General features: G+C 38.6%; 1 protein-coding gene across 2 annotated transcripts in view; it reads right to left on the bottom strand.

Moving 5' to 3' along the window:
* Positions 1 to 21,973, bottom strand: part of NELF-B (negative elongation factor B) — a 79,021-nt gene that overhangs the window by 40,761 nt on the left and 16,287 nt on the right. For both annotated transcript variants that reach the window (XM_090369892.1, XM_090369893.1), the window contains exons 4-5: positions 1,681 to 1,829; positions 306 to 408 (exon numbers count right to left, since the gene is read on the bottom strand). In XM_090369892.1, coding sequence (XP_090226018.1) covers positions 306 to 408; positions 1,681 to 1,829 — 252 coding nt within the window. The remainder of the gene's footprint in view (positions 1 to 305; positions 409 to 1,680; positions 1,830 to 21,973) is intronic.

Raw genomic sequence — 21,973 nt, 5'->3', positions numbered from 1 at the left:
GCATTCATATAATAATCTTGAATCACAGAATAATACTATGAAAACATCTAGGAATGCATTTTTCTGGATTAAGATTTATCCAGACTAAATAAAGAAAGTGAGTGGCTGTGCAGAATAGCTTTTTTCTGATATGACTTGGGCTTCACTTTAGATCAGCATTAATCATAAGATTCTCCGCATGCATTAATTTAGGGACACTTTACAAAAAAAGAAAATGATTTATAATAAATAAATACAACTGAAATCTGAATAGAGCCATTGTTCAAGGTACTTTATTTTTATACATCTATAAAATTAATATTTACCCTTGGAAGCCCTTCATTGTTGATCAAATAACCTAATATCTTCATTGCAGAGGATGCCAAGAAATTGATGGCATACTGATCACACAAGGTCATTGAAAGATCTCTAGAATAAAAAAAAAAAATTAAGTTTCTGTACAAGTTAAAGATGTGCCATAATACCCCAAGCACTAATTAGACTATTTCAACTGTTGTTAAAGTAAATTTTACTGTGCACAAAGTATTACATTACATTTACCACATACATATTATACTGATCGCAGTTAAACTCCCACACAATAGAACTACATTTAAAAGGAATAATTACAGAAGCCATGGATGCATATATACCATTAAGAAAATATAGCATAATGAGAATGGGTTCCATGATTGTGATTATGCATACAACAAACCAATGCAGGGTTGTGAACAATGAAAAGAAAAGGGGGGGGGGGAGGACAAAACAGTTGTCAGGCTCTGCTGAAATAGGGCAACATACACTTACCACATTATAAGCTTACCATTGTTCATTGCACTGCAAAACAACCGATTCCATAACTATTGTACTTTCACCTATTTTCAAATTTGAAAAATACCTGGCTAGCAACGATTTTCCCACCAAAAGAGATGTCATTGCTGCAGCAGATGCATTCCTGGAGGCCCAAAAGAAAAAAAAACTTTCTTTGCAGCTGAAAGCAATGCACTGCAGCATCAATGGAAAAAGTGAATTGACACTAATTGACATTATCATGGAACTATGTTGAAAAGTAACATGTTACCAGCCTCCTCAAATAAACCCTGCATACTCAGGCCACAAACGTTTCAAAAGTCCCTCATATATAACCAAACCTTGTAATTACACAATGCAATACTTCATAAAACAAAATACTGATGTACTTGTAGCACATACAAAGCATGTGAACCAATATTCATTGACTTTAAACAATTCATGCCACTGTTGCTTCAACTTCTAAATTAAGCACACTAACAATATGGAAGTAATAATTTTACACTTCCACAATAACCTTGTTAAAAATCACACTTGGTAAATGTGACTGTTAATGAGGCAATACAACGGTCTGCACCTCATTAACAGTCTAATTCTCTCAATCTGCAAACGCACACAATCAGATAGTCATGTACAACAGTATACAGATTGAGAGAATTCACAGAAATATATTTTATAGACAGCGGCAAGTCCCTATGTACAAAATACTTGTACATAGGGAAAATCTTGGAGACCCACATTCTACAGAAATCAAAGAAACTGTTTGCATAATAATTTACTGATAACCATATTTTAATTCTAGAATTTTTCAAATTAAACATTTGCAAGCACAAAGATTGATTAGGTATTAATAGGAGAGTCTTAAATAAATGTACATTTTTATTAGCTTACCCTAGTACTTGTTCAGATCCCCTTTTTATGCTATCCAAAAACCCTTGCAATTCTCTGGATCGCTTGATGTCCACATTCTTTTCTCTTATACATGCATCTAAACACCAAGTAAATTTATGGCAAGGGTCAACTGATGTAACCTCTTGTACCTAAACAATAAATACAGTTCAAGTTCTAAATCCAAAAGACTCAAGAGTTATGGAAATTTTAAAACAATTACATTGGACAATAAATTTTAAAAAAAAAAGCCCTTACAGTAAAGCTTATAATGGTGATTTTGATTAATTCTGTTATCTCAATTTCAAAAATGATAACCAAAAATAATTATAATTAACTTATAGCAAAGGCTTAATTTGTTCAGCACTCGCCTCTTAATCCGTATTTTCTTATTGAAGTTCAAAAGCAGGAAGGTAAAGGTGAAGGTTTAATTGCATTATTAACTAAAGCTATGCCCAGAGGAAGAAATGCACTGCTCTTTCCTCCAGTTGTCATCCATAAAATCTCATGTAAACAAAAAAAATAAAAACATAGGGTCAGAAGCCAAGAGCCCAAACAGAAGACTTTCGACATATTTGTCGTCAGTTGGCTAAGTGGGTGAAGGTTTGTTATTGTTATTTGGTTTTTAGGAGCATTAGCAACTAAGGCCATATTGCTCCAGGATATGCAGTGGTCATTCCCTGACCTTTCCACATCCTCCGTATTTGGTGGTGACGGACTCAAACCACAGTCTAATCAAGAAGCGTGTGCTACGCACTGCTGCTCCTTCCCACTTGGCTACGGAGGCGCCAAGTGGGTGAAGGTAAGATTTAAATAGTAGTTCTAGTTCCCATGGTGCGTCACGCTAAACATGTGGGAATTTGAAGTGTATGAGGTTCTATATTGGTGAAAGACCAGTTGGTAGTCTCGTGTTTAATCTCGAGGTTTCATAACGGTGAAAGATTTGGGCTCTTGGCTTCTGACCCTATGTTTTTAGTTTTTTTTTTTTTTTTTTTTTTTGTTGTTTACAAGATTTTATGGATGACAACTGGAGGAAAGAGCAGTGCACTTCTTCCTCTGGGCATAATTTTAGTCAATAAAGCAATTAAACCTTCACCTTTCTTCTTTTGTACTTCAATAAGAAAATATGGATTAAGAGGTGAGTGCTAAACAAATTAAGCCTTTTCAATAAATTAATTATGAGTAAATAGACAGCACTTTAAGCCTTAACTATAAATCCTTTAACTGATAACCTAAAATCAACACGATATGTTTTACCTATACTCTACCCCAGTGGTTTCAACCTTTTTTTAATAACGGCACCCCTACTGTTTTCTGCCTGTTAGATCCGATTCTCTCTCAAATATATAATATTAAAAAAATATGTTATATGATGGTTATTACAATAATATAATTATAAAAATTACATTTCATAATACAAATCATATATATATATATATATATATATATATATATATATATATAGTATATAATTTTATTCTTTTTATAGAGGTGCTCAGTAAACATTAATTATAGATCACAACAAAATTAAAAAGATACTGTATACCTCTTAAGAATGAAATAAACAAATTTTTAAAAAAATAAGTTTAAGTAACTTAATAAACCCAAATTACATGGCACCCCTGGAATGTTGTTGCGGTACCCCAGTTGAAAACCACTGCTCTACCCTATAAAAAGTAATGGTACAAATAGTCCAAAACAACAATGTACAGTTAGTCCTCGTATAACACGTGTTTACATTACACGAATTCGATCATACACGATTTATAAATAGGGGAACGATATCTTATATAACACGAACAGAATTCACTTATGCACGATTTGCCTTTGTGTTTACAAGAAATGGCAGTCGAACGCAGAATCACCCCAACCCAACGCAACACGATAGGAATGAAGAGAAGATTCTGAAAATGTATTTATGTTTCTTATATCAGTGAAGGGGAAACACATTTCACCATAATAACGTAAAATTCCAGCTATCGGTATTATCGCAAATGCAATTAGATCGAGTTTACTACCAGTTTTTAACAGATTCCACTAGCAGAAACGCAACTGGAAATTGTTTTTATTGTTTTATGGTAGTAACCCCTAGAAATGTGCTTTAGTAAAATGTGAGGTGTTAATAGTGTATCTCTGCCTTTACGGTGTTCTTTATTCAGTTGCTACACGCACGCAGCTTTGTTTATGTGTATCAAGCGTGCCTCCTCGGTGTAATTGTGCTTTATTCCCTAAAAATGAGTAAAATACTTAAAAGGTGTGAAAAGGAAGCATCCTGTTGAAGACACTACGGATTCAGAGAGAAAAACAAAAGCGCTATCGATAAACAGAGGCGGACTGAGTCAAAAATTCTTACCCGTGAAAATTTGTAGTGGCCTCATACTAGCGTTTATGGCCAAAATCACACTGGCCTCCGGCCCACCGGGGTTTCCCCGGTAAGGCTTATGGCCAGTCCGCCTCAGTCGATAGAGAAAAAAAAATGAAATTGTGAAACGCTTTGAGCGAAATGAAAGACCATGTGATATTGCACGTGCTACAGACCTAAATGAGGCAACCGGGAATTACAAAGAATGTACGGGAATTACAACGCCGGGAATTACAGAGAAAATAAAAACAACTTTCATAACGGGAACAACTCAAAGTGTAATTAAAATCCATTAGATTAAGACACAAAGAACTGGAAGAGATGGAACGGCTGTCATCTGTTTGGATAGAAAATCAAACAAAAAACAAGTTTGCTTACGATACAAGTAAAAGCATTAGCAATATTTTATTACGTAATAGTCGTAATAAAATACATAAGTATTTTATTACGATTATTTATTGTGTTTGGTAATGTTTTGGTTACAAATGTGTGTTCAATCTTGGGTGGTCGGCACCTAACCCCATTTTTCCCATAGGGCCTGTTGTTAATATTGCACGAGGATTTCTAGGAACGCAACTATCGTGCTATACGAGGACTGACTGTATTTATTAAGAATGTGGAAGGATTAATATCAAGGCACCTTTGCAGTCATTAAAGCTCTTTTGGCTTAATAGCCACAAGGATACATTGTGAAAGGTTGTATAATTTTAATTTTTCTTAATTCATTCTGCAGCCACTCTATTTGCACATACCTCAAGAGTTCTTATTTGTTACTGCAACAGAACACATTAGCCAGACATTCTGAGGGCAGAAACATTTCAAACGAGTGGGCAGCTAATGCCAGGGAAGTGAGCTTAAATAACTTTAAGGTGTGTCAGGGTAGTTAACTATACAAGAACACTAAGTCTTAATTGTTTATACAGTAATATCAGAAGTGTCATCAATACAATGGGTGAATTCGAACTGCTGGTTAGAACAAGTAATGCTGACATAATAGGGCTTACAGAAACGTGGTGCCGCCTGGAGATAGGGGATGATGAGTTTAAGTATGATACGTATAATGTATTTAGGAAGGATAGGAAAGATAGGATTGGTGGGGTCATGCTTCTTATCAAAAGCAGTCTGAGCGCGACAAAAGCTTTCCCAGATTCAGATGTTTTGCATGGTAGCATACAATCTGTATGGTGTGAGATAGTTGGAAACAAAGGCATAATGAGAGTGGGAGTAAAATATTGACGAGAGCCTCTATGCAAATGGAATGGGCAAGTAAGTGTGAATGTCTTATTTTGGGTGATTTTTAATTTGCCTCTAATTGATTGGAGCAAATGGGAAGGAAACTCCATATGGGGGACAAAATTTTTAAATCAACTGGATCAGCATTTCCCAAACTGAGTTCCATTGACCAGTTCCGGGGGGGGGGGGGGGTCTGCAAAACGTTGGTCAAGTGCACGCGCGCATGCGTGCGTGTGTGTGTGTGATGAAGGCAAAGTAAATATTGATACATGATCAGGTATTCCAACAGGGGACTACACCTAACCATGCATCAAAGCACTGCATTTCCATACTTGCCAATAGCTATGAAAGGGAAAATTTAAAAATATAAATGAAACGGAAAGATATCTCTTATATAGTATGGACAAGGTAGTCCCTACACAGTTTTTTTTTAAAAATTAGTAAAAAGAAAATAAAAAAACTGGAAGATTAAACAATTATACCTGAAAATGGCGACGAGAAAATGCATGAGTTAGACAGATAGCTGCAGACCAAATAATAACAAGTAGGGACAAATCTGTTAAATAATACAGCAACTAACATGAAAGAGAGCTAAAAAAAAACATGGAGGACTAGTGATCTCAATAGACTGTAATTTAGAATGAATTTTGTTCAGACATGAAAGGTGAGAAAAATGTGGCAAGAAGTGCAATATACAGGACTATAAAAGAAATAAAACAGAGAAGGCTGTAGTATAAGTTTAGCATCGTGCAAAGCAGCAGATGGCTAAAACTTAAATTGATATAAATAGTTAATTAAAACCAGTAGAGATAACAGAAAAATAAAAATGGTTTTGACATATCAAATGTACCAAAGTGCGCAAAACAGCAGCAAAGGATGCAGATGTATAAATAATAACGAAAGCCAAAGTTAGTAGCAACTTTGGCTAAAAGCCACAAGGAAAAGAGTAGATTAGTAGATTTGCGTACTTTTCATTTTCTTTTTCTAATTTTTAAAAAAAACTGCATAGAGACTACCTCGTCCACACTATGTAAGAGATATCTTTCCGTTTCGTTTATATTTTTAAATTTTCTCTTGAATAGCTATTGGCAAGTATGGAAATGCAGTTTTTTGATGTATAGTCCTCTGATGAAATACCTAATCATGTATCAATACAGTAAACCCCCGCTATTCGCGGTATCTGTATTCGCGGTTTCGCGTATTCGCGATCGCCGATTTAATATAAAATGAAACCTGAAAAAATGTGAATTTTAAAACGCCGTGAATATTTTCCGCCATAAAAAACATGGGCGTGGCTAAAATTATCTTTCCCGGTCAAAACAGCGCTCAGTGGGTGGGGAAGAGGGGTGAAAAAATCGGGAGCTTGGATGTTTCTCGCTAATCCTTGTTCAGTATGTGTTAGTCATGGAAGGTTTCGTCGTTTGATTTTAATTTATATGTTTATAAATTGAATAAATTTATCAATTTATAAATTGATATGCTTACAAAAATGATAACTCTACCGTTTTGCAGTGTAAAACAGACTTTTTCGAGTGCGTTAACGGAAGAAAGTGACTTTATTGTGGTCAAGTTCTTTCTAACCCCTACAAAAATATGGCTACGAATAAAAAGAGAAATGTGAAAATATCAAAGAAGGTGATGACACTAGCGAATAAAATTGAGTTATTAGACGAAATTTCTAATGGTGAAAGTGTCTCCTCAGTGGCAAAACATTATAAAATCAATGAGTCAACGGTACGATCAATCAAAAAATCGGAAGAAAAAATCTGCCGTAGTGTCCGTGAAACCGCGCTAATTGCTTCAAAAATTTGCTCTGTAACTCGTAATGTTAAATTTAAAAAAATGGAAAAGCTTTAAATCTGTGGATAGAAGACCGAATTCAAAATAAAATTCCGTTAAGTTCACTCATCATTCGTGAAAAGGCAAAACTTCTTTATCAACATTTTAGCGAAACTGGTGATAGCACACTGGCGGGATGTTTTTTTTTGCAAGCAAAGGCGCTGGTTTGAAATTTCTAATAAATATTACATTTAATATTAAATTGTTTCTTATTTTCATTTCGATGCCATATGCTTGCATTTCACTATGTACTGTCGTGTACAGTCATATTATGAAGGTACATATAATACATACATAGACAAAATTTTAGACTAGTTTTTCTTATATATTTCATACTTTGGAACGGAACCCCTTTAATTACTATGGGAGCCATAACTCAGTATTCGCGTTTTCGGTATTCGCGACATTTCTCAGGAACGTAACCCCCGCGAATAGCGAGGGTTTACTGTATTTACTTTGCCTTCATCAGATTTCATTTTTATTAATGGCATATTTGCTTCACTTCCCCGTTTCATTGTATTTTTGAAAAAAAAAAAAATTTTTCCTGCCTTTATCTGATGTAGGATGCTGTTATTTTTGTTTTTATTAAAAGCTTACCTCATTTCGGCTATCTTGTTTTTGGCCTGTGGCTTTTCGGACGTTTCGCATTATCATCACATCACTTTTAATACAGTAGACTTTCGATTTTCCGGGATAGATGGTAAAAAAAAAAATCCCAGATAATCGATTTCCTGGTTAATCCAAAAATACAGTAAGTCCCCAACATACGTAAAATACGTTACAGAACTTCTTACGTAAGTAGAGTTTTGCGAACTCGGGAATGACTAATATAACATTGTTATCCCTGATATGCCAAAATTACAAAAACCACATATCCTCAGAAGAATGAAGAAAAATAGTTATTTTTTTTTAATTAGTTCAATTAAATTATCTGGGAACAGCGATGAAGTAGCCGGAGTGGCACATAAGAAAACATAAAAGGAACAAAAAACGCATGTTATTGTACTGTAAAAACTGATATGTGTTTCATAGCCTTGGTTATTATAGTTGACTTCATTGGTGGTGCTGATCCCTTCACCACTTCTCATATTCTGTCTAACGTAACGTAAGTCCGAAGCTACATCTTGGACTTACTGTATCGAAAAATGTTCAGCAACCTACGTAACAAGTATGGCAATAGATAAAAAATGAAAAAACTTACCATGCACTACTAGCGTGTCCAATGCGATGCTTCCCTTTATTTTTTACGATGTCCATTTTAAATCTAATAGCTTCCCTTTATTTTTTACAATGTTGTGTATGGTTTGGTCACCAACGTTATAATGGTTCATTAAAGATTTAACAGATACACCGTTTTCAAACTTTTGAATAATTTCAAGTTTTTGTTTTATTGAAAGCAAAACTCTTGTATTTGCCCATGATTTTCGTGATTCCTAAAAAAAAAAAAAAATACCGACATCCCTGACACAAATAATGCAACAAAATTTGTCCTTTAGCAGTGTGACGAAACACAACAATCAATGCAACTTACTAAACAAACTAAACTAAAGATAAGTACACTAATCTTCCAATGACGACTTATAACGGCACTTATTTGCGACTTGCAAAACATCTGTTTATACCTATTCTATTTATTACTTGAATTTTATGATTTCCGGTAGATTTTTTTTTTTTTTTTTTAAATGTGGAGTCTTGAAGTGTCCCAGTTAATCCGCCCGGTAAATCAAGAGTCTACTGTACTTATATTTGCATCCATTGCTGCTGCTTTGCACACTTTGGTGCATTTGCCATAGCCTATCCGGTTTATATCTTCAATTCTATCTCTTAATAGTTTTATCAATTAAAGAATTAGTTATCTGCTGCTTACTTACTATTGTGTGATACTATTCTTAATAATACTCCCATTTTTCGATCTTTTTGATATGCATATACTTACACTTGCATCCATTGTTGCTGCTTCGCACGCTTTGGTGCATTTTCCATAGCCTATCCGGTTTACATTTTCAATTATATCTCTTAATAGTTTTATATATATACAGGCAGTTCTTGCTTTACGAGTTCCCAGGTTTACGAATTTTCTTTCCCAAGTATCAACAAAATCGAAAATATGAACATTAATTGCAAAAAATGAATGTTAAACATTCATAAATACCACATTCCAAACCACGTGCATAGCTATACAATACAGTGTACTCCATTTTACAATATTAATCAGTTCCAGAGACACCACTGTATTGTTAAAATATAATAATGTGAACCCAATAACATTGTTTTTTGGTAATTAGTTTCAAGATCTCGAAGTTAGAAATTTTCGCTGTATAACTAAGCTATTTATCACTCTAAAATGTCATTTTTAAGGTTTGAAAAGGTCGTGAGCGTGGTTTGTAAATTGTATTAGTTACCAATTGAAATCATTAAAATGCACTACACTTTCATCATTATCATATGTTCCATTATAAGAATCAATTTTAAATGCCTTTGTGATATTTTTCTAAAGCACACTTCTGGATGTCACGACCATAAAACAAAACAATTTGCACTTTCTGGTTTATTGGGCTTTTCTGTTACTGCAAGCAATTATAAACGGGTATTAAACTCAATCTTCTTGCATTTGCGAAAATACCGATAGCTGGAATTGTGTGGTTTTTTTATGTTATTATGGTGAAATGTTTCTCCCCTTTACTGAAATCTTCAATTGTATAAAAATCAATATTTTCTGAATCTTATCTTTGTTCCTTTTTTTTTTTTAAGCTTCATAAACTTGTTACTCCACGTGAATCGTGTTAGTTGCAATTTGTGTATGCCATTATAAAATTCTTATGCATGCAATCGTGAAATTTATAATTAAAAGAAAATTATCTTGGAAACAAATGCCTCTTGGAGCATCTCTGAAGAAGACTCCTTATACAACAAACCAACGAGTGGCGAGCCAATAATGAGTGATCAACGAGTGTGCATTTAGTCAATGATGACGAAGAATAAACATTCTTTTACATTTGTAAGTCATAAATAATTTCTCTATTACTATAATTTGCTTGATTTTACAGGCTACGTTTTCATTTCTTTCGATAAATCAATCATTGTTTAAACAAACTAATTAGCTAACTAATTTCATTGTTGAGAACATAACCCCTATTTATAACCTTATATCTATGGGTAATAAATTCCCGCTTTACGAGCGCACACCAGGAACGAATTAACTCATAAAGTCGAGAACTACCTGTATATGAAATGATAAAGATGCAATGAAATTACTGAAAGTCTTAGTAAACAGGAATGAGAAATTAAAATATATAAAAGACTGGGTTATGGATCTGGGATACTTCGGTAAACGTAGAAAAAACCGACAACTATAATGAAAAACAGACAAAAAGTAATTATCAGTGTATTTGGTAAGGGAGTTGAGCTATCAGGTGTAATAACCGTGGAAGAATTGTTCTCTCTCTCTCTCTCTCTCTCTATATATATATATATATATATATAAACAGGGTGTCTCAAAAATACAGAGCATAACTTCAGAAATGAGTTCCTCATATGTAGACAAAAATATTTTATATCAACATAGTTCCAGAAATGCTTGGTTTCCGAGTTTTGAAAGTCTGTCTATGACACTTAACTCTTCACATCACCTTATAGTAATTGTTCAAAATGTCCACCTTCTGCCTGAATACAGGCCTCACATTGACATCTCATAGACTCACGAAGACGATGCCAAATTCCTGGCATGTTTCATATTCTCTTACAAAATGCCACAACTCGATTGCGGAGAGTTTCCAAATCAGCTACCGGAGTCAAATACACCAATCACTTTAAATGGCCTCACAAGAAGAAATCTAGTGGGTTTAAATCAGTGAGTGCGGAGGCCAGACAGTTGGTCCCTCTACCTATCCACTGACCACGAAACCTTCGATTCAGGTAATTGCGGGCTAGGTGGCTGAAATGTGCTTGTTGATGAGTGATCAATGGTGTGTTGTCCAAGAAATCAGGCATGTTATTTTCCAGAAAGTTTCTGTATGCTTGCCCTGTGAGTTTGTTTGAAAGTACATGGGGCCCAAATAACTTATCACAAAAAACACCCACCTAGATGTTGAGGCTGAAACGCCGTTCGTGATGTGATGGAAGAATTGCATGTGGGTTTTCCTCAGCCTATACATGCCGATTGTGAAAGTTTTGGATTCTGTCTCGTGTGAACTGTGCTTCATCTGTGAATATCACTAAGGTAGGAAAGTGAGGAGTTGTACCACACTGCTGCAAGAACCACTGGCAGAACATTACTTGCACAGGGTAATCTGCTGGTGACAAGGCCTGTACCTGTTGCAGATGATAAGGATACAGTTAGTGTTCTTGCAACACTTTCCAAATAGTCGAACGTTGAACAGCCAGTTGCATTGCTATTCTGCGTGTGCTGATTCCAGGAGTGGCATGCACCACATCCAAAATCTCCTCCTCTACTCCAGGAGTCGTAGATCTTGTTTGTCCTCTGTCGGCAGCATGAGGTGTAGAGGTCCCATGTTCACAAAGGCGGCAATGGATACCTTCAAACGTTTTCCTGTCTGGCCATCTTCGTTCTGGGAACCTTTCGTGGTACAAATTATGCATGCTCTTCGTGCAGCGACTGCTGCTTGAATGAGTAAACTAGAAATTTTCCCTCTCGCGAACTGATGAACAGCGCCGTGTACCGACTTACGGTGACATTCCTGGTTATGGGTTCCTATGCGATTCACATTCCTTTAGATGTTACCTACCTCCCCTAAACGTTTGTACCAATATTTTTGACACACCCTGTAGTAATCAAAACACAATAAATTTGTTCATTCAATGATATGACTGAGCATGCATTTAAGCCCAACACAAATTTAAATGAAAACACCCAATGAACCAAGATAAATAAATAATCTGGACATGCATTAGCAAGAGCCACATGCTTGTAGAAACAAGGGAAACATATGAAGTGTGGTAATAAAGTACCCAGATGGTACTGCTGCAGCCATGTTTGACGAATTTGAAAATAAAGTGGTATGCAGTTCAAACTGTTCCGTGTCACAATTCTCCAACGGAGCAATGAATAGCAAATTTTACTTTAAATGGAGAAAATTTCAACAGTATTGTATGGAATGTTAAAAAACTGTTTATGGTGATGAAATGTTAAGTTTTACCAATGTGTTTGAATGGTAAGCGGTTCAAAGACGAATGCGAGGATGTTTGTGATGACTCAAGAAGTGGCTGACCATCGACCTTTCGAAATGTGGACAGAGTTGTAAAAATTTCAGAAATTGTAGCAAGGGATTGTCATTTGACCCACAGAATGATGGCTGAGGAGTTGGATACGAATAAGGAGATGATTCATCAAATTCCGCATGAAGATTTAGGGAAAAGGGTCTGTGCAAAACTTGTGCTGCACAACATCACAGATGAGCAGAAGCAACAAAGAGTGTCATCATACAAAGAAGTCATCTAGATTTGTCAAGACAACCCTAATTTCCTTGACTGTATTATCATTGGAAATGATATCGTCACAAAGGCCCAAAAAGTTTAATTTATAGAAGTCCAGGATCAAGATGATGCTGATCATGTTTTTTGACAAACAGGGTGTTATTCATAAGGAATTTGTACCTGGAGGGGAGTCAATACTGCATTCTACTACAGGTGCTTCAAGACTTTTGAAGTGCATTTCCCAGGTGAGGCTGCAATTTCGAGAGGAAGGCAGCTGGTTCCTATTGCATTCCGCACTTGTTGTGAAGACATTTCTGACAAAATGTGGCAATGTACAGATCAACCATCCACCGAACTCTCCCAATTCTAACACCATGTGGACATCTTCTCTTTCCCAAGATGAGAACTGCACTCAAAGGAAAAAGGTTTCAGTGTGTTGAAGACGTAATAAACCACAACCGCCGAACTAAACATCATTTCTTTGGATGCCTTCGCTGAATGTTTTCAGACCCTTTGAGAACAGCATAATAAGTGCATTCAATAGGGTGATTACGTTGAAAAAAAAAATAATAATAAATAAATAAATAAATAATAACTGTATATTTGTAAAATAATAAGAGGAGTCTTGGATAGTACTACTATCAGTGGTACTACTGGATAGTACTACTATCAGTTATCACTGATAGTAGTACTATCCAAGACATTTTACATTTGTTTAATAATATTCATTCTAGACTCAAATTTACATTGGAAAGGCAGGATACGGATACAAAGTCATTAAAATTCCTAAATTTCACACTTACTCGGGACTCGAATAGCATCTATCGAAAACCTACAAACACCGGAATGCTTCTACATTATAATAGCTATCACCCGTTCACCTACAAAAGATCGATCATCTTTAATCAATTCCTAAATGCCTATAAATATTCAATGACTGAATCTGCTTTGGGCTCAGAAATACAAATATTAACTAGATATTCTTAAACAGGGGTTATCCCCTTGACACAATAAACCGAATTAGGGTACAGGCTAAGGATAGGATACAAAATACTACACCAACCAACAATAGTAATATCAAAAAATACTTTATTTCTGTCCCACACGTTGAACAGTGGCACAAACAGCTTAATAGATTCTTTAAAGATACCGAATTTAAAATTGTGGCCAGGCCAATACAGAAATTACACACTATACTGAACAATTGCTCGGTTCTTTCCGCGTTCGCAACAGAAATTAATGACCTGGTATACAACATTTCTTGCGGGGATTGCGACTTGTCTTACCAAGGTTCGACGCGTTTTTCTCTGAATATTCATGTAAATCAACTTGAAGCCTTAGTTTGTGCTTCTCGTTCAGCAGCATCAGAATTAGCCTTTCATGCCATTAACGAAAAACATACTTTTTAATTTAACAAGGACAAAATACTTAAGGTCCAACGTAATTATACGTGACTATTAATTGCAGAAACCGTAGAAATTAAATTACGAGAATTCTGTTAATGTTCGTCGGCCATATTTGATCTCCGATGCGTGGACCTTTACGCGCATATGCGAAGACAAATAATCGCTATTTAGGTTTCATGTTCAACCCTATTTGGTAATTTTCATTCCTGTGATCACGACATATGGTTGAAAAACGGTCAGCTTCAGGAAGGAAAATCGTTTTGAATATTTTCTTTAGATTCTTTTTAATATTTTTAATTATGTTAAATTGATTTTTAATTACGATAAATTGGTTTTAATTGTGCTAAATTGGTTTTTAATTATTTGTTACTCTAATGTAAGTTTTTCGATGTTTTCGTTTTAATTTCTGGAGAGTATCATATGGAAGTGTTCTACGTACTATATTGAGGTATACTCCTCATTATTTTACAAATATTAATATCAATGTAGAACGTATTGAGCATTACAGCTCTGATTCATACTATCTAATAATAATAATAAATAAATAAAACCATTTTTGAACTCCTTTACTTTGTGTTCTTTTTATTGCACTTGTCTGGGAACTTTATTGTTGCAATCAATAAAGCAGTCAACATATACAGGGTGTCTCAAAAATATTGGTACAAATGTTTAGGGAGGTAGGTAACATCTAAAGGAATGTGAATCGCATAGGAACCCATAACCGGAAATATCACCGTAAGTTGGTAGATGGCGCTGTTCATCAGTTCGCGAGAGGGAAAATTTCTGGTTTACTCATTCAAGCAGTAGTTGCCACACGAAGAGCATGCATCGATATACGAACTGTGAGCTGGCAGACATGCACCTAGTGTATGGATTAGCAGAGGGCAATGGACGAGCCACTCAACGAATGGAGAACACTTCCCAGACAGACATATACCGGATCACCGTTTGTTTGCACGTGTGTGCATTAAAATTTGTGCGATTATGGGTCATTTAGAGGTAACAGGAGTAGTGCAGGTAGACCACGTTCAACGCGAACTTCCGCCAAGGAAGAAAGTGTGTTGAATACCGTCCAGAATAATCCTACTACCAGCACACGTTCTCTTGCTTCTGCATTAGGAGTGTCTCATCGCAGTGTACAGCGTGTCTGGCACGACGATTCCTTACACCCCTTTCATCTCCAAAGAGTTCAGTTACTGCTCCCCCAAGAACATCCTGCATGTGTGGCTTTTGCGCAGTAGTTTCTCCAAGAAAGTGTTCAACAAGACTTGAATTTTCCAGCCTATGTTTTGTTCACGGATGAGGCTTATTTCACTCAGGAAGGCTTATTCAATCAGCACAATGCTCATGTGTGGGCTCACGACAACCCACACGGTGTGTGCCCCCATGCGGCACAACATCGCTTCGGAATAAATGTGTGGGCAGGTATGGTAGGTGACTGCTTAGTCGGCCCATACCTGTTACCATCCCACATGAACTCTGCTAAATATCGGATCTTTCTTAAACAAGTTCTACCGGGGTTACTTGACGATGTTCCAGCAAATGTGAGACGCAACATTTGGTTTCAACGTGACGGGGTGCCTGCCCATTATGGAAGGTGTGTTCGTGACCATTTGAACAGGCGTTTTGGGCATTGATGGATTGGCTGCGGTGGATCCGTTGCCTGGCTCCCCATGCTCACCTGAGTTATCGAGCCTTGATTTCTTTTGTGGAGGGGGCCCTCAAATATATCGTGTATGAATCGCCTGTGGAGACGGAAATGGATCTCGTGGCGAGACTCGTCTGCACTGCTGCTACTGTCAAAGAAACTCCAGGTGTGTTTGACTGTGTCCGCCAATCCATGCTGCATCGGTGTCACGCATGCATCGCGTCTCATGGTGGAACCTTCGAGCATCTGTTGTAACATCATGAAATGCTTGGTTTGGTTTTGGTTTTATTGGCGCATTAGCTACTAAGGCTATAATGCGCCAAGACCATGTCATTTATAAAATAATTTAAACTTTCAGTGACCTAATTAGTTAGGTCACTATGTCAAGAAGTATAAGAAAAATGTAGATTTTATAAACGAGTAAAAATATTTATTGACTTTAAAAATCTAAAAATAGCAGACACATTGTCATTGTCGGATAAAATCTGACTGAGTGTATATGGCTCAGTCAGATGATTAAAAGCGGTAAGACGGATACTGCTAAAAACTGGACATTCGATTAAAATGTGTCTAATTGATAAAACTGTGCCACAAGACTCACACATAGGAGGGTCATCAGCCCTCAGCAAAAATGAATGAGTTAAATGACTGTGTCCTATGCGGGTCCGGGCAAGAACAACTTCCTCCTTACGATTCCTGCGCAGACTAGACTGCCACGGTTCAATTAAAGGCTTTATACGGTATAGCTTATTCCCAGTCTGTCCATTCCACAACTCCTGCCATTGGGAATGTATCTTCTCGTGTATTATTTGCCTGTAGTCTGTATAGGGGACTGACAGGCAGAGATTATTATTAGGGATTGCTGATTTGGCTGCGGTGTCAGCCAAATCATTTCCCCTAATCCCAATGTGGCTGGGAATCCAGCAGAAGCGGATGTCATATTCGCGATCATGGAGAACGTGAATCTTCTGCTGAATGCTAGACAGAACCGGGTGAGGATTATACCTCACGGATATTAAAGCCTGTAACACACTGAGAGAGTCAGAATATAAAATGAACCGTTGGTATTGGCATTCACTAATGTGATCCAAGGCTAACTTTATAGCGTGCAGCTCTGCAGTAAATATGCTGCATTCAGAAGGAATCTGCTCCGAAGTAGTGCTGTCTCTAAAGACAGCAGCAGATCCCACATATGATTCCGCCTTCGAGCCGTCTGTGTAGACTGGCGCGAAGTCAGAATGTTCAGCTCGGTGTGCTGAAAAAAGCTGCAGGTAGACAGACGATGGAGTGTCCGACTTACCCCAATTTCTAAGGGACAAGTCACATGCCGGGACATGAGCATGCCAGGGTGGAAGGGGTTGCTTTGGTGTTTGGGCAACCCTGTCTACCTTTATATTAAGTTCTTTGAGTAGCTCTTGGACACGAATACCAAAAGGACGATTGGCAGTCTTACGGGTGTTGTACAAATTTTCCCATCGCGGCTCAAAAACGGTTAGCCACGTAGGGTGGTCTGGCAGGGATTTCAGTTTTAGAGCGTAGTTTAGAGACAACTGCTTACGTCGAAGCAATAATGGCGGTTCGTTTGCTTCGACGTATAAGCTCTGGACAGGAGATGTGCGATATGCTCCAATAGCGGTACGGAGAGCCAGATGATGGACAGGATCGAGCCAACGAAGTACACTGTCTCTGGCCGAATTGTATACCAGGGACCCGTAATCCAGTCTGGATCGTACAAGTGCACGATAGATGCGTAGTAGGGTGCATCGATCCGCACCCCAAGATGTTGAGGAAAGAGAGCGCAGAATATTTAGCCCTCTTGTGCACTTTGTGCGGAGTTGACGGATGTGATCCAGAAAGGTCAGCTTTTTATCGAATACGAGTCCCAAGAATTTTGTGTCCGCTGCTATTGGAATTACATTTTGTCCGAGCTTTAATTCAGGTTCAGGATGAAGATTACGCTTACGACAAAAGTGTACGCAAACGGTCTTCTCCGGCGAGAACCTGAAGCCATTAGCAAGAGCCCAGGAGTTGAGGCGATCAATAGCTTTCTGCAGTTGTCTTTCAATAACCCTCATGTTGCATGACTGACAAAATATGCTAAAGTCATCAACATAGAGGGCACAGTTTACAGTTGGAGGAAGTTGTTCTGTGATGGAATTCACTTTGATGGCAAAAAGCGTGACACTTAGTACTGATCCTTGTGGTACTCCCTCCTCTTGGCTGAAGGAACGAGAGAGTGAGGATCCCACACGAACTTGGAAGGATCGATTGGCTAAAAAGTTTTTAATAAAAATGGGGAGTTGCCCCCTAAGGCCAAGGCTATGCAGATCTTTCAAGATGCCAAATCTCCAAGTTGTGTCATACGCTTTCTCCATGTCAAAGAACACCGACACCAAGTGTTCACGTTTTAGGAAAGCATCCCGGATGGATGCTTCCAATCTAATAAGATGGTCCAGAGTGGACCGGTTCCTTCGGAAGCCGCACTGTATGTTGGAGAGAAGGTCATTTGATTCTAAGTACCATATTAAACGAGAATTAACCATTCTCTCCAGGATTTTGCACAGACAGCTAGTCAGAGCAATAGGACGATAGTTGGTGGTGACTTTTGGATCCTTTCCTGGCTTAGGGAAGGCAAGAACGATTGCCTTTCGCCAGGAATCCGGAAACTGCCCTTCAGTAAAGATTCTGTTATACAGAAAGAGCAGACAATCCATAGATTTTGGTGAAAGATGTTTAATCATGTCGTAATGGATGCCATCTGGTCCAGCAGCACTTGCTTTGGAAAGAGCGAGGGCTCTTTTCAGTTCCTGAATAGTAAAATCCCCGTTGTAGGGATAGAGGCCCTTGGACTTAAAATTAAGTGCTTCTCTTTCCAGTTTATGTTTCAGGACCAGGAACTCTGGGGAGTATGAGGATGTTGCGGAGATGTTGGAGAATGTTTCCCCAAGAGCATTGGCTATTGCAGTTGGATCTGCAATAGCGCATCCATTATAATCTAAGATTGAAGAAGGGTGGGATGTATATTTTCCCTTCATTTTCCGGATTTTATCCCAGACTACCTTAGAGTTGGTAGACTGGTTAATAGATGATGTAAAACGGATCCACGATTCCTTTTGACTCTGACGACGGATGTAGCGTGCTTTGGCTCGTGCACGTTTGAAGGCTATAAGGTTGTTCGTGGTAGGATATCGGCGAAATATCCCCCACGCTTTGTTTTGAGCCTTTTTGGCTGCTGTGCATTGTGAATTCCACCAAGGTTTGGGAAATGGTGGAAACCGGGCTGATGTTTTTGGGACAGCAGTAGCAGCTGCGTGGACAATGATTTCTGTGATGTACGTTACTGCGTCATTGATAGGCTCCTGACTGACTGTACTGAGTTCAAAATTTGCCTGATGTTGGAAGGCAGTCCAGTCAGCCTGATCAAACTTCCACCGTGGTAACCTAAAAGGAAGACACGGTCTCCCACTGTGTAACAAGGTTATCACAGGGAAGTGATCACTTCCGTATGGATTCTCCTCCACTTCCCAGGTGAGTGAAGGGAGTAGAGAAGGGGAGCAGATAGAGAGATCAATGGCAGAAAAAGTACGGGTAGGCATATGGAAGAAGGTGTTTGTTCCAGTATTTAGAAGGGAAAGGTCATTGTCATTGAGCATACGCTCTATGACTCGTCCCCTTCCGTTGATGTTAGCACTACCCCACAAGGTGTTATGTCCGTTAAAATCCCCGAGAAGTAAGGAAGGGGGAGGCAGCTGCGTTAGAAGATCATCAAGGTCTGCCTGGGAGATGTCAGTCCCAGGTGGCAAATAAATAGAGCAGACCGTTATTAAAAATCCCACTGTAAGGCGAATTGCAACAGCCTCTATGCTGGTTGTAATTAGCAAGGGCTGAACTGGGGTCTGATTACCCACAAGGATAGCCACTCCTCCATGAGCAGGACCATCCGCAATTCTATCCTTACGAAAGATTGTGATGTTATGCAGGGTGGGATCATCATTTGCCTTTAGATAAGTCTCCTGCAAGCAAAAGCAAACTGGCTCGTGCTTTTGCAGGAGGGCCTTGATGTCATCAGTATTTCGCCGGAATCCACGACAATTCCATTGTAGGAATTTAGCCATTATTTTGGCTTGGTGGGTCCATCAGGCGGCTTCCGAGGTGCTGAGGGCTTACTTTTATCAGTCTTGGCTTTGTCTTTTTTGGGGAAGAATGGACGATGTCCCGTGTCCATTTCTTCCTCCGCAAAGAGTTCCAAGACTGATTCATCCTGTACCTCCTTGTTCTCTACATCCATTGTTTCTGGTATTACGGGTGACTCTTCAGAACGTTTTTGCTCTTTTTTACCACTTGGTTTTGGTAGTGGTGGAGCACTAGGAGGTACGGATATAGGAGTGGCAACTGATTGTGTTTTTTTGGTGGGCTTTTGTGAATTTAATAAATAGCGTGCAATCGGAGTGAATGACTCTTTCGGTGGTATAGTCATCTCAGTTTGAGTACCGATAGTGCACTTGGCAGAAACCTTCTGAGCATAGGAAGGTTTCCCGCTATTTATTGGTTCGATACGTTTTCTGGCCTCTGGGTAGGAGATATTCAGCTCTGTTTTCAGTTTTTGGATTTCTTTTTCATCCTTCCACCGCTGGCATGCTCGAGAATAGGCGGGGTGCTCTCCTTGGCAATTAATACAGATCGGTTTTGAAGCTGAACATTCCTTGCTCTCGTGGTCTTTAACACCACATCGAGCACAGGCAGGGTTACCACGACAAGATGTTTGTGAGTGGCCGTATTTTTGGCATCTAAAACACCTCAGTGGGTTTGGGATGTAAATCCTCACTGGGCAGTTTAGATAGCCTGCCTTGATGGAACTTGGAGGCCTTGGGGTATTGAACGTGAGGATAAGAACTCGGGTAGGGACGAGATTCCCATCCTTTCGTATCGATATTCTTTTCACAGCTGTCACTCCTTGGTCTTTCAATTCAGAGCAGATCTCTTCTTCAGAAACATGAAGAAGGTCCCACTCTGATATAACACCACGTGAAGAGTTCAGAGTTTTGTGGGGGGTTACGGTGATAGGTATTCCCCCTATGGATGTAGAGTTTAAGAATTTTTCAGCTTGTTTTGTGCTGGAAGCTTCAACTAAAAGATCGCCAGAACGCAGTCGTTTAACGGATTTTGGTGACCCTGCCAACCCTTCTAATCCTTTCTGGATAAAGAAGGGTGACATCTTTCCAATTGACTGTTCTCCGATGGAATGGAGAATGAGGAAGAGCGGTGTCACTGATGGTGTTGGTGTATCCTCAGTTCTGGCTCTTTTTGCAGAGGTGTTTTCTTTTTCATCTTCTCGATTAGGTAGGGGCCTTGTTGGGGCCCCAGAAGAAAGGGGATTTAAATTACTCATATGAGTAAAGAGAAAATGTCTGATGCCTAAGTACCTCACCCACCACGGAGCCCTACGAGGGGACGCCCACTCGTGAACTAGCAGGTACTGCGTACACGAATGGGACGCCGAGTTCGCTTAGAACACCATACCCACGTTACCAATAAGTCTTTATCCCGTCCCAGGACCATAGGGAGGGAGACTTATTGGAACGCAGTTGACCCTAGCAGTATAAAACCACCCGCCGATTGATCCCAGTCGGGCCGGTCCGGGACCACCCGTCTTGTCGAAGCAGGGGCCAAAGTGGTGTATTGAAGCTGGGCCCCTCAACCACCAGGATCCCCCTTTCCGCTTCCACGGGTCGCGGCGCACGGCTGCACACGCCGGATTTCAAAGATGTAACCCTGAAACCAAGGTATGGGCGTTAGATCCCAGTGATGCTAATCTGGAAACCCAGCAGCGTCACTGGGAGGTCCCCTCACCACGTACAGGTGCCCACGTTGAGGGGTCATGAAATGCATCCAGCTCGTACTCCATTGTTAATATTATGTTAAATAAATGTTTGCCACTAATTACTGTCTTGTGTCATTTCTGCTTCTTGTGCCTCTGCTACTACTTTCCCGTGACGTTTCCGGTTATGGGTTTCTATGCGATGCACATTCCTCTAGCTGTTACCTACCTCCCCTAAATGTTTGTACCAATATTTTTGAGACATCCTGTATAACCATAGGAGGTGGCACACAAGTATGTCCAAAATTCTGCAGTTCCCTTCTTTTCAAAAAAAAATTGGTCATTTTTAAATTTTTTTTTTTTTATTTTTCTAATTTTGATCATTTGTGGGTGATCAAGATGATTTAACATTATGAATTATGTGAATTTAAAAACATCAGGGTTTACCCTTGACAACAGTCTTCTTTAGGTTTGTTCCATATTAATACATTATTGTGGGCCAAGAGCACCTTCCCCCAGCTCTCAGATCAACGCAGTTAGCAGAAGCTCTTCAACTA

The sequence above is a fragment of the Mastigoproctus giganteus genome, chromosome 3 (assembly GCF_048544385.1).
Source record: "Mastigoproctus giganteus isolate SK-2022 chromosome 3, ASM4854438v1, whole genome shotgun sequence".
Lineage (NCBI taxonomy): Eukaryota > Metazoa > Arthropoda > Arachnida > Uropygi > Thelyphonidae > Mastigoproctus > Mastigoproctus giganteus.
This window is presented reverse-complemented; position numbering and strand designations above follow the sequence as displayed.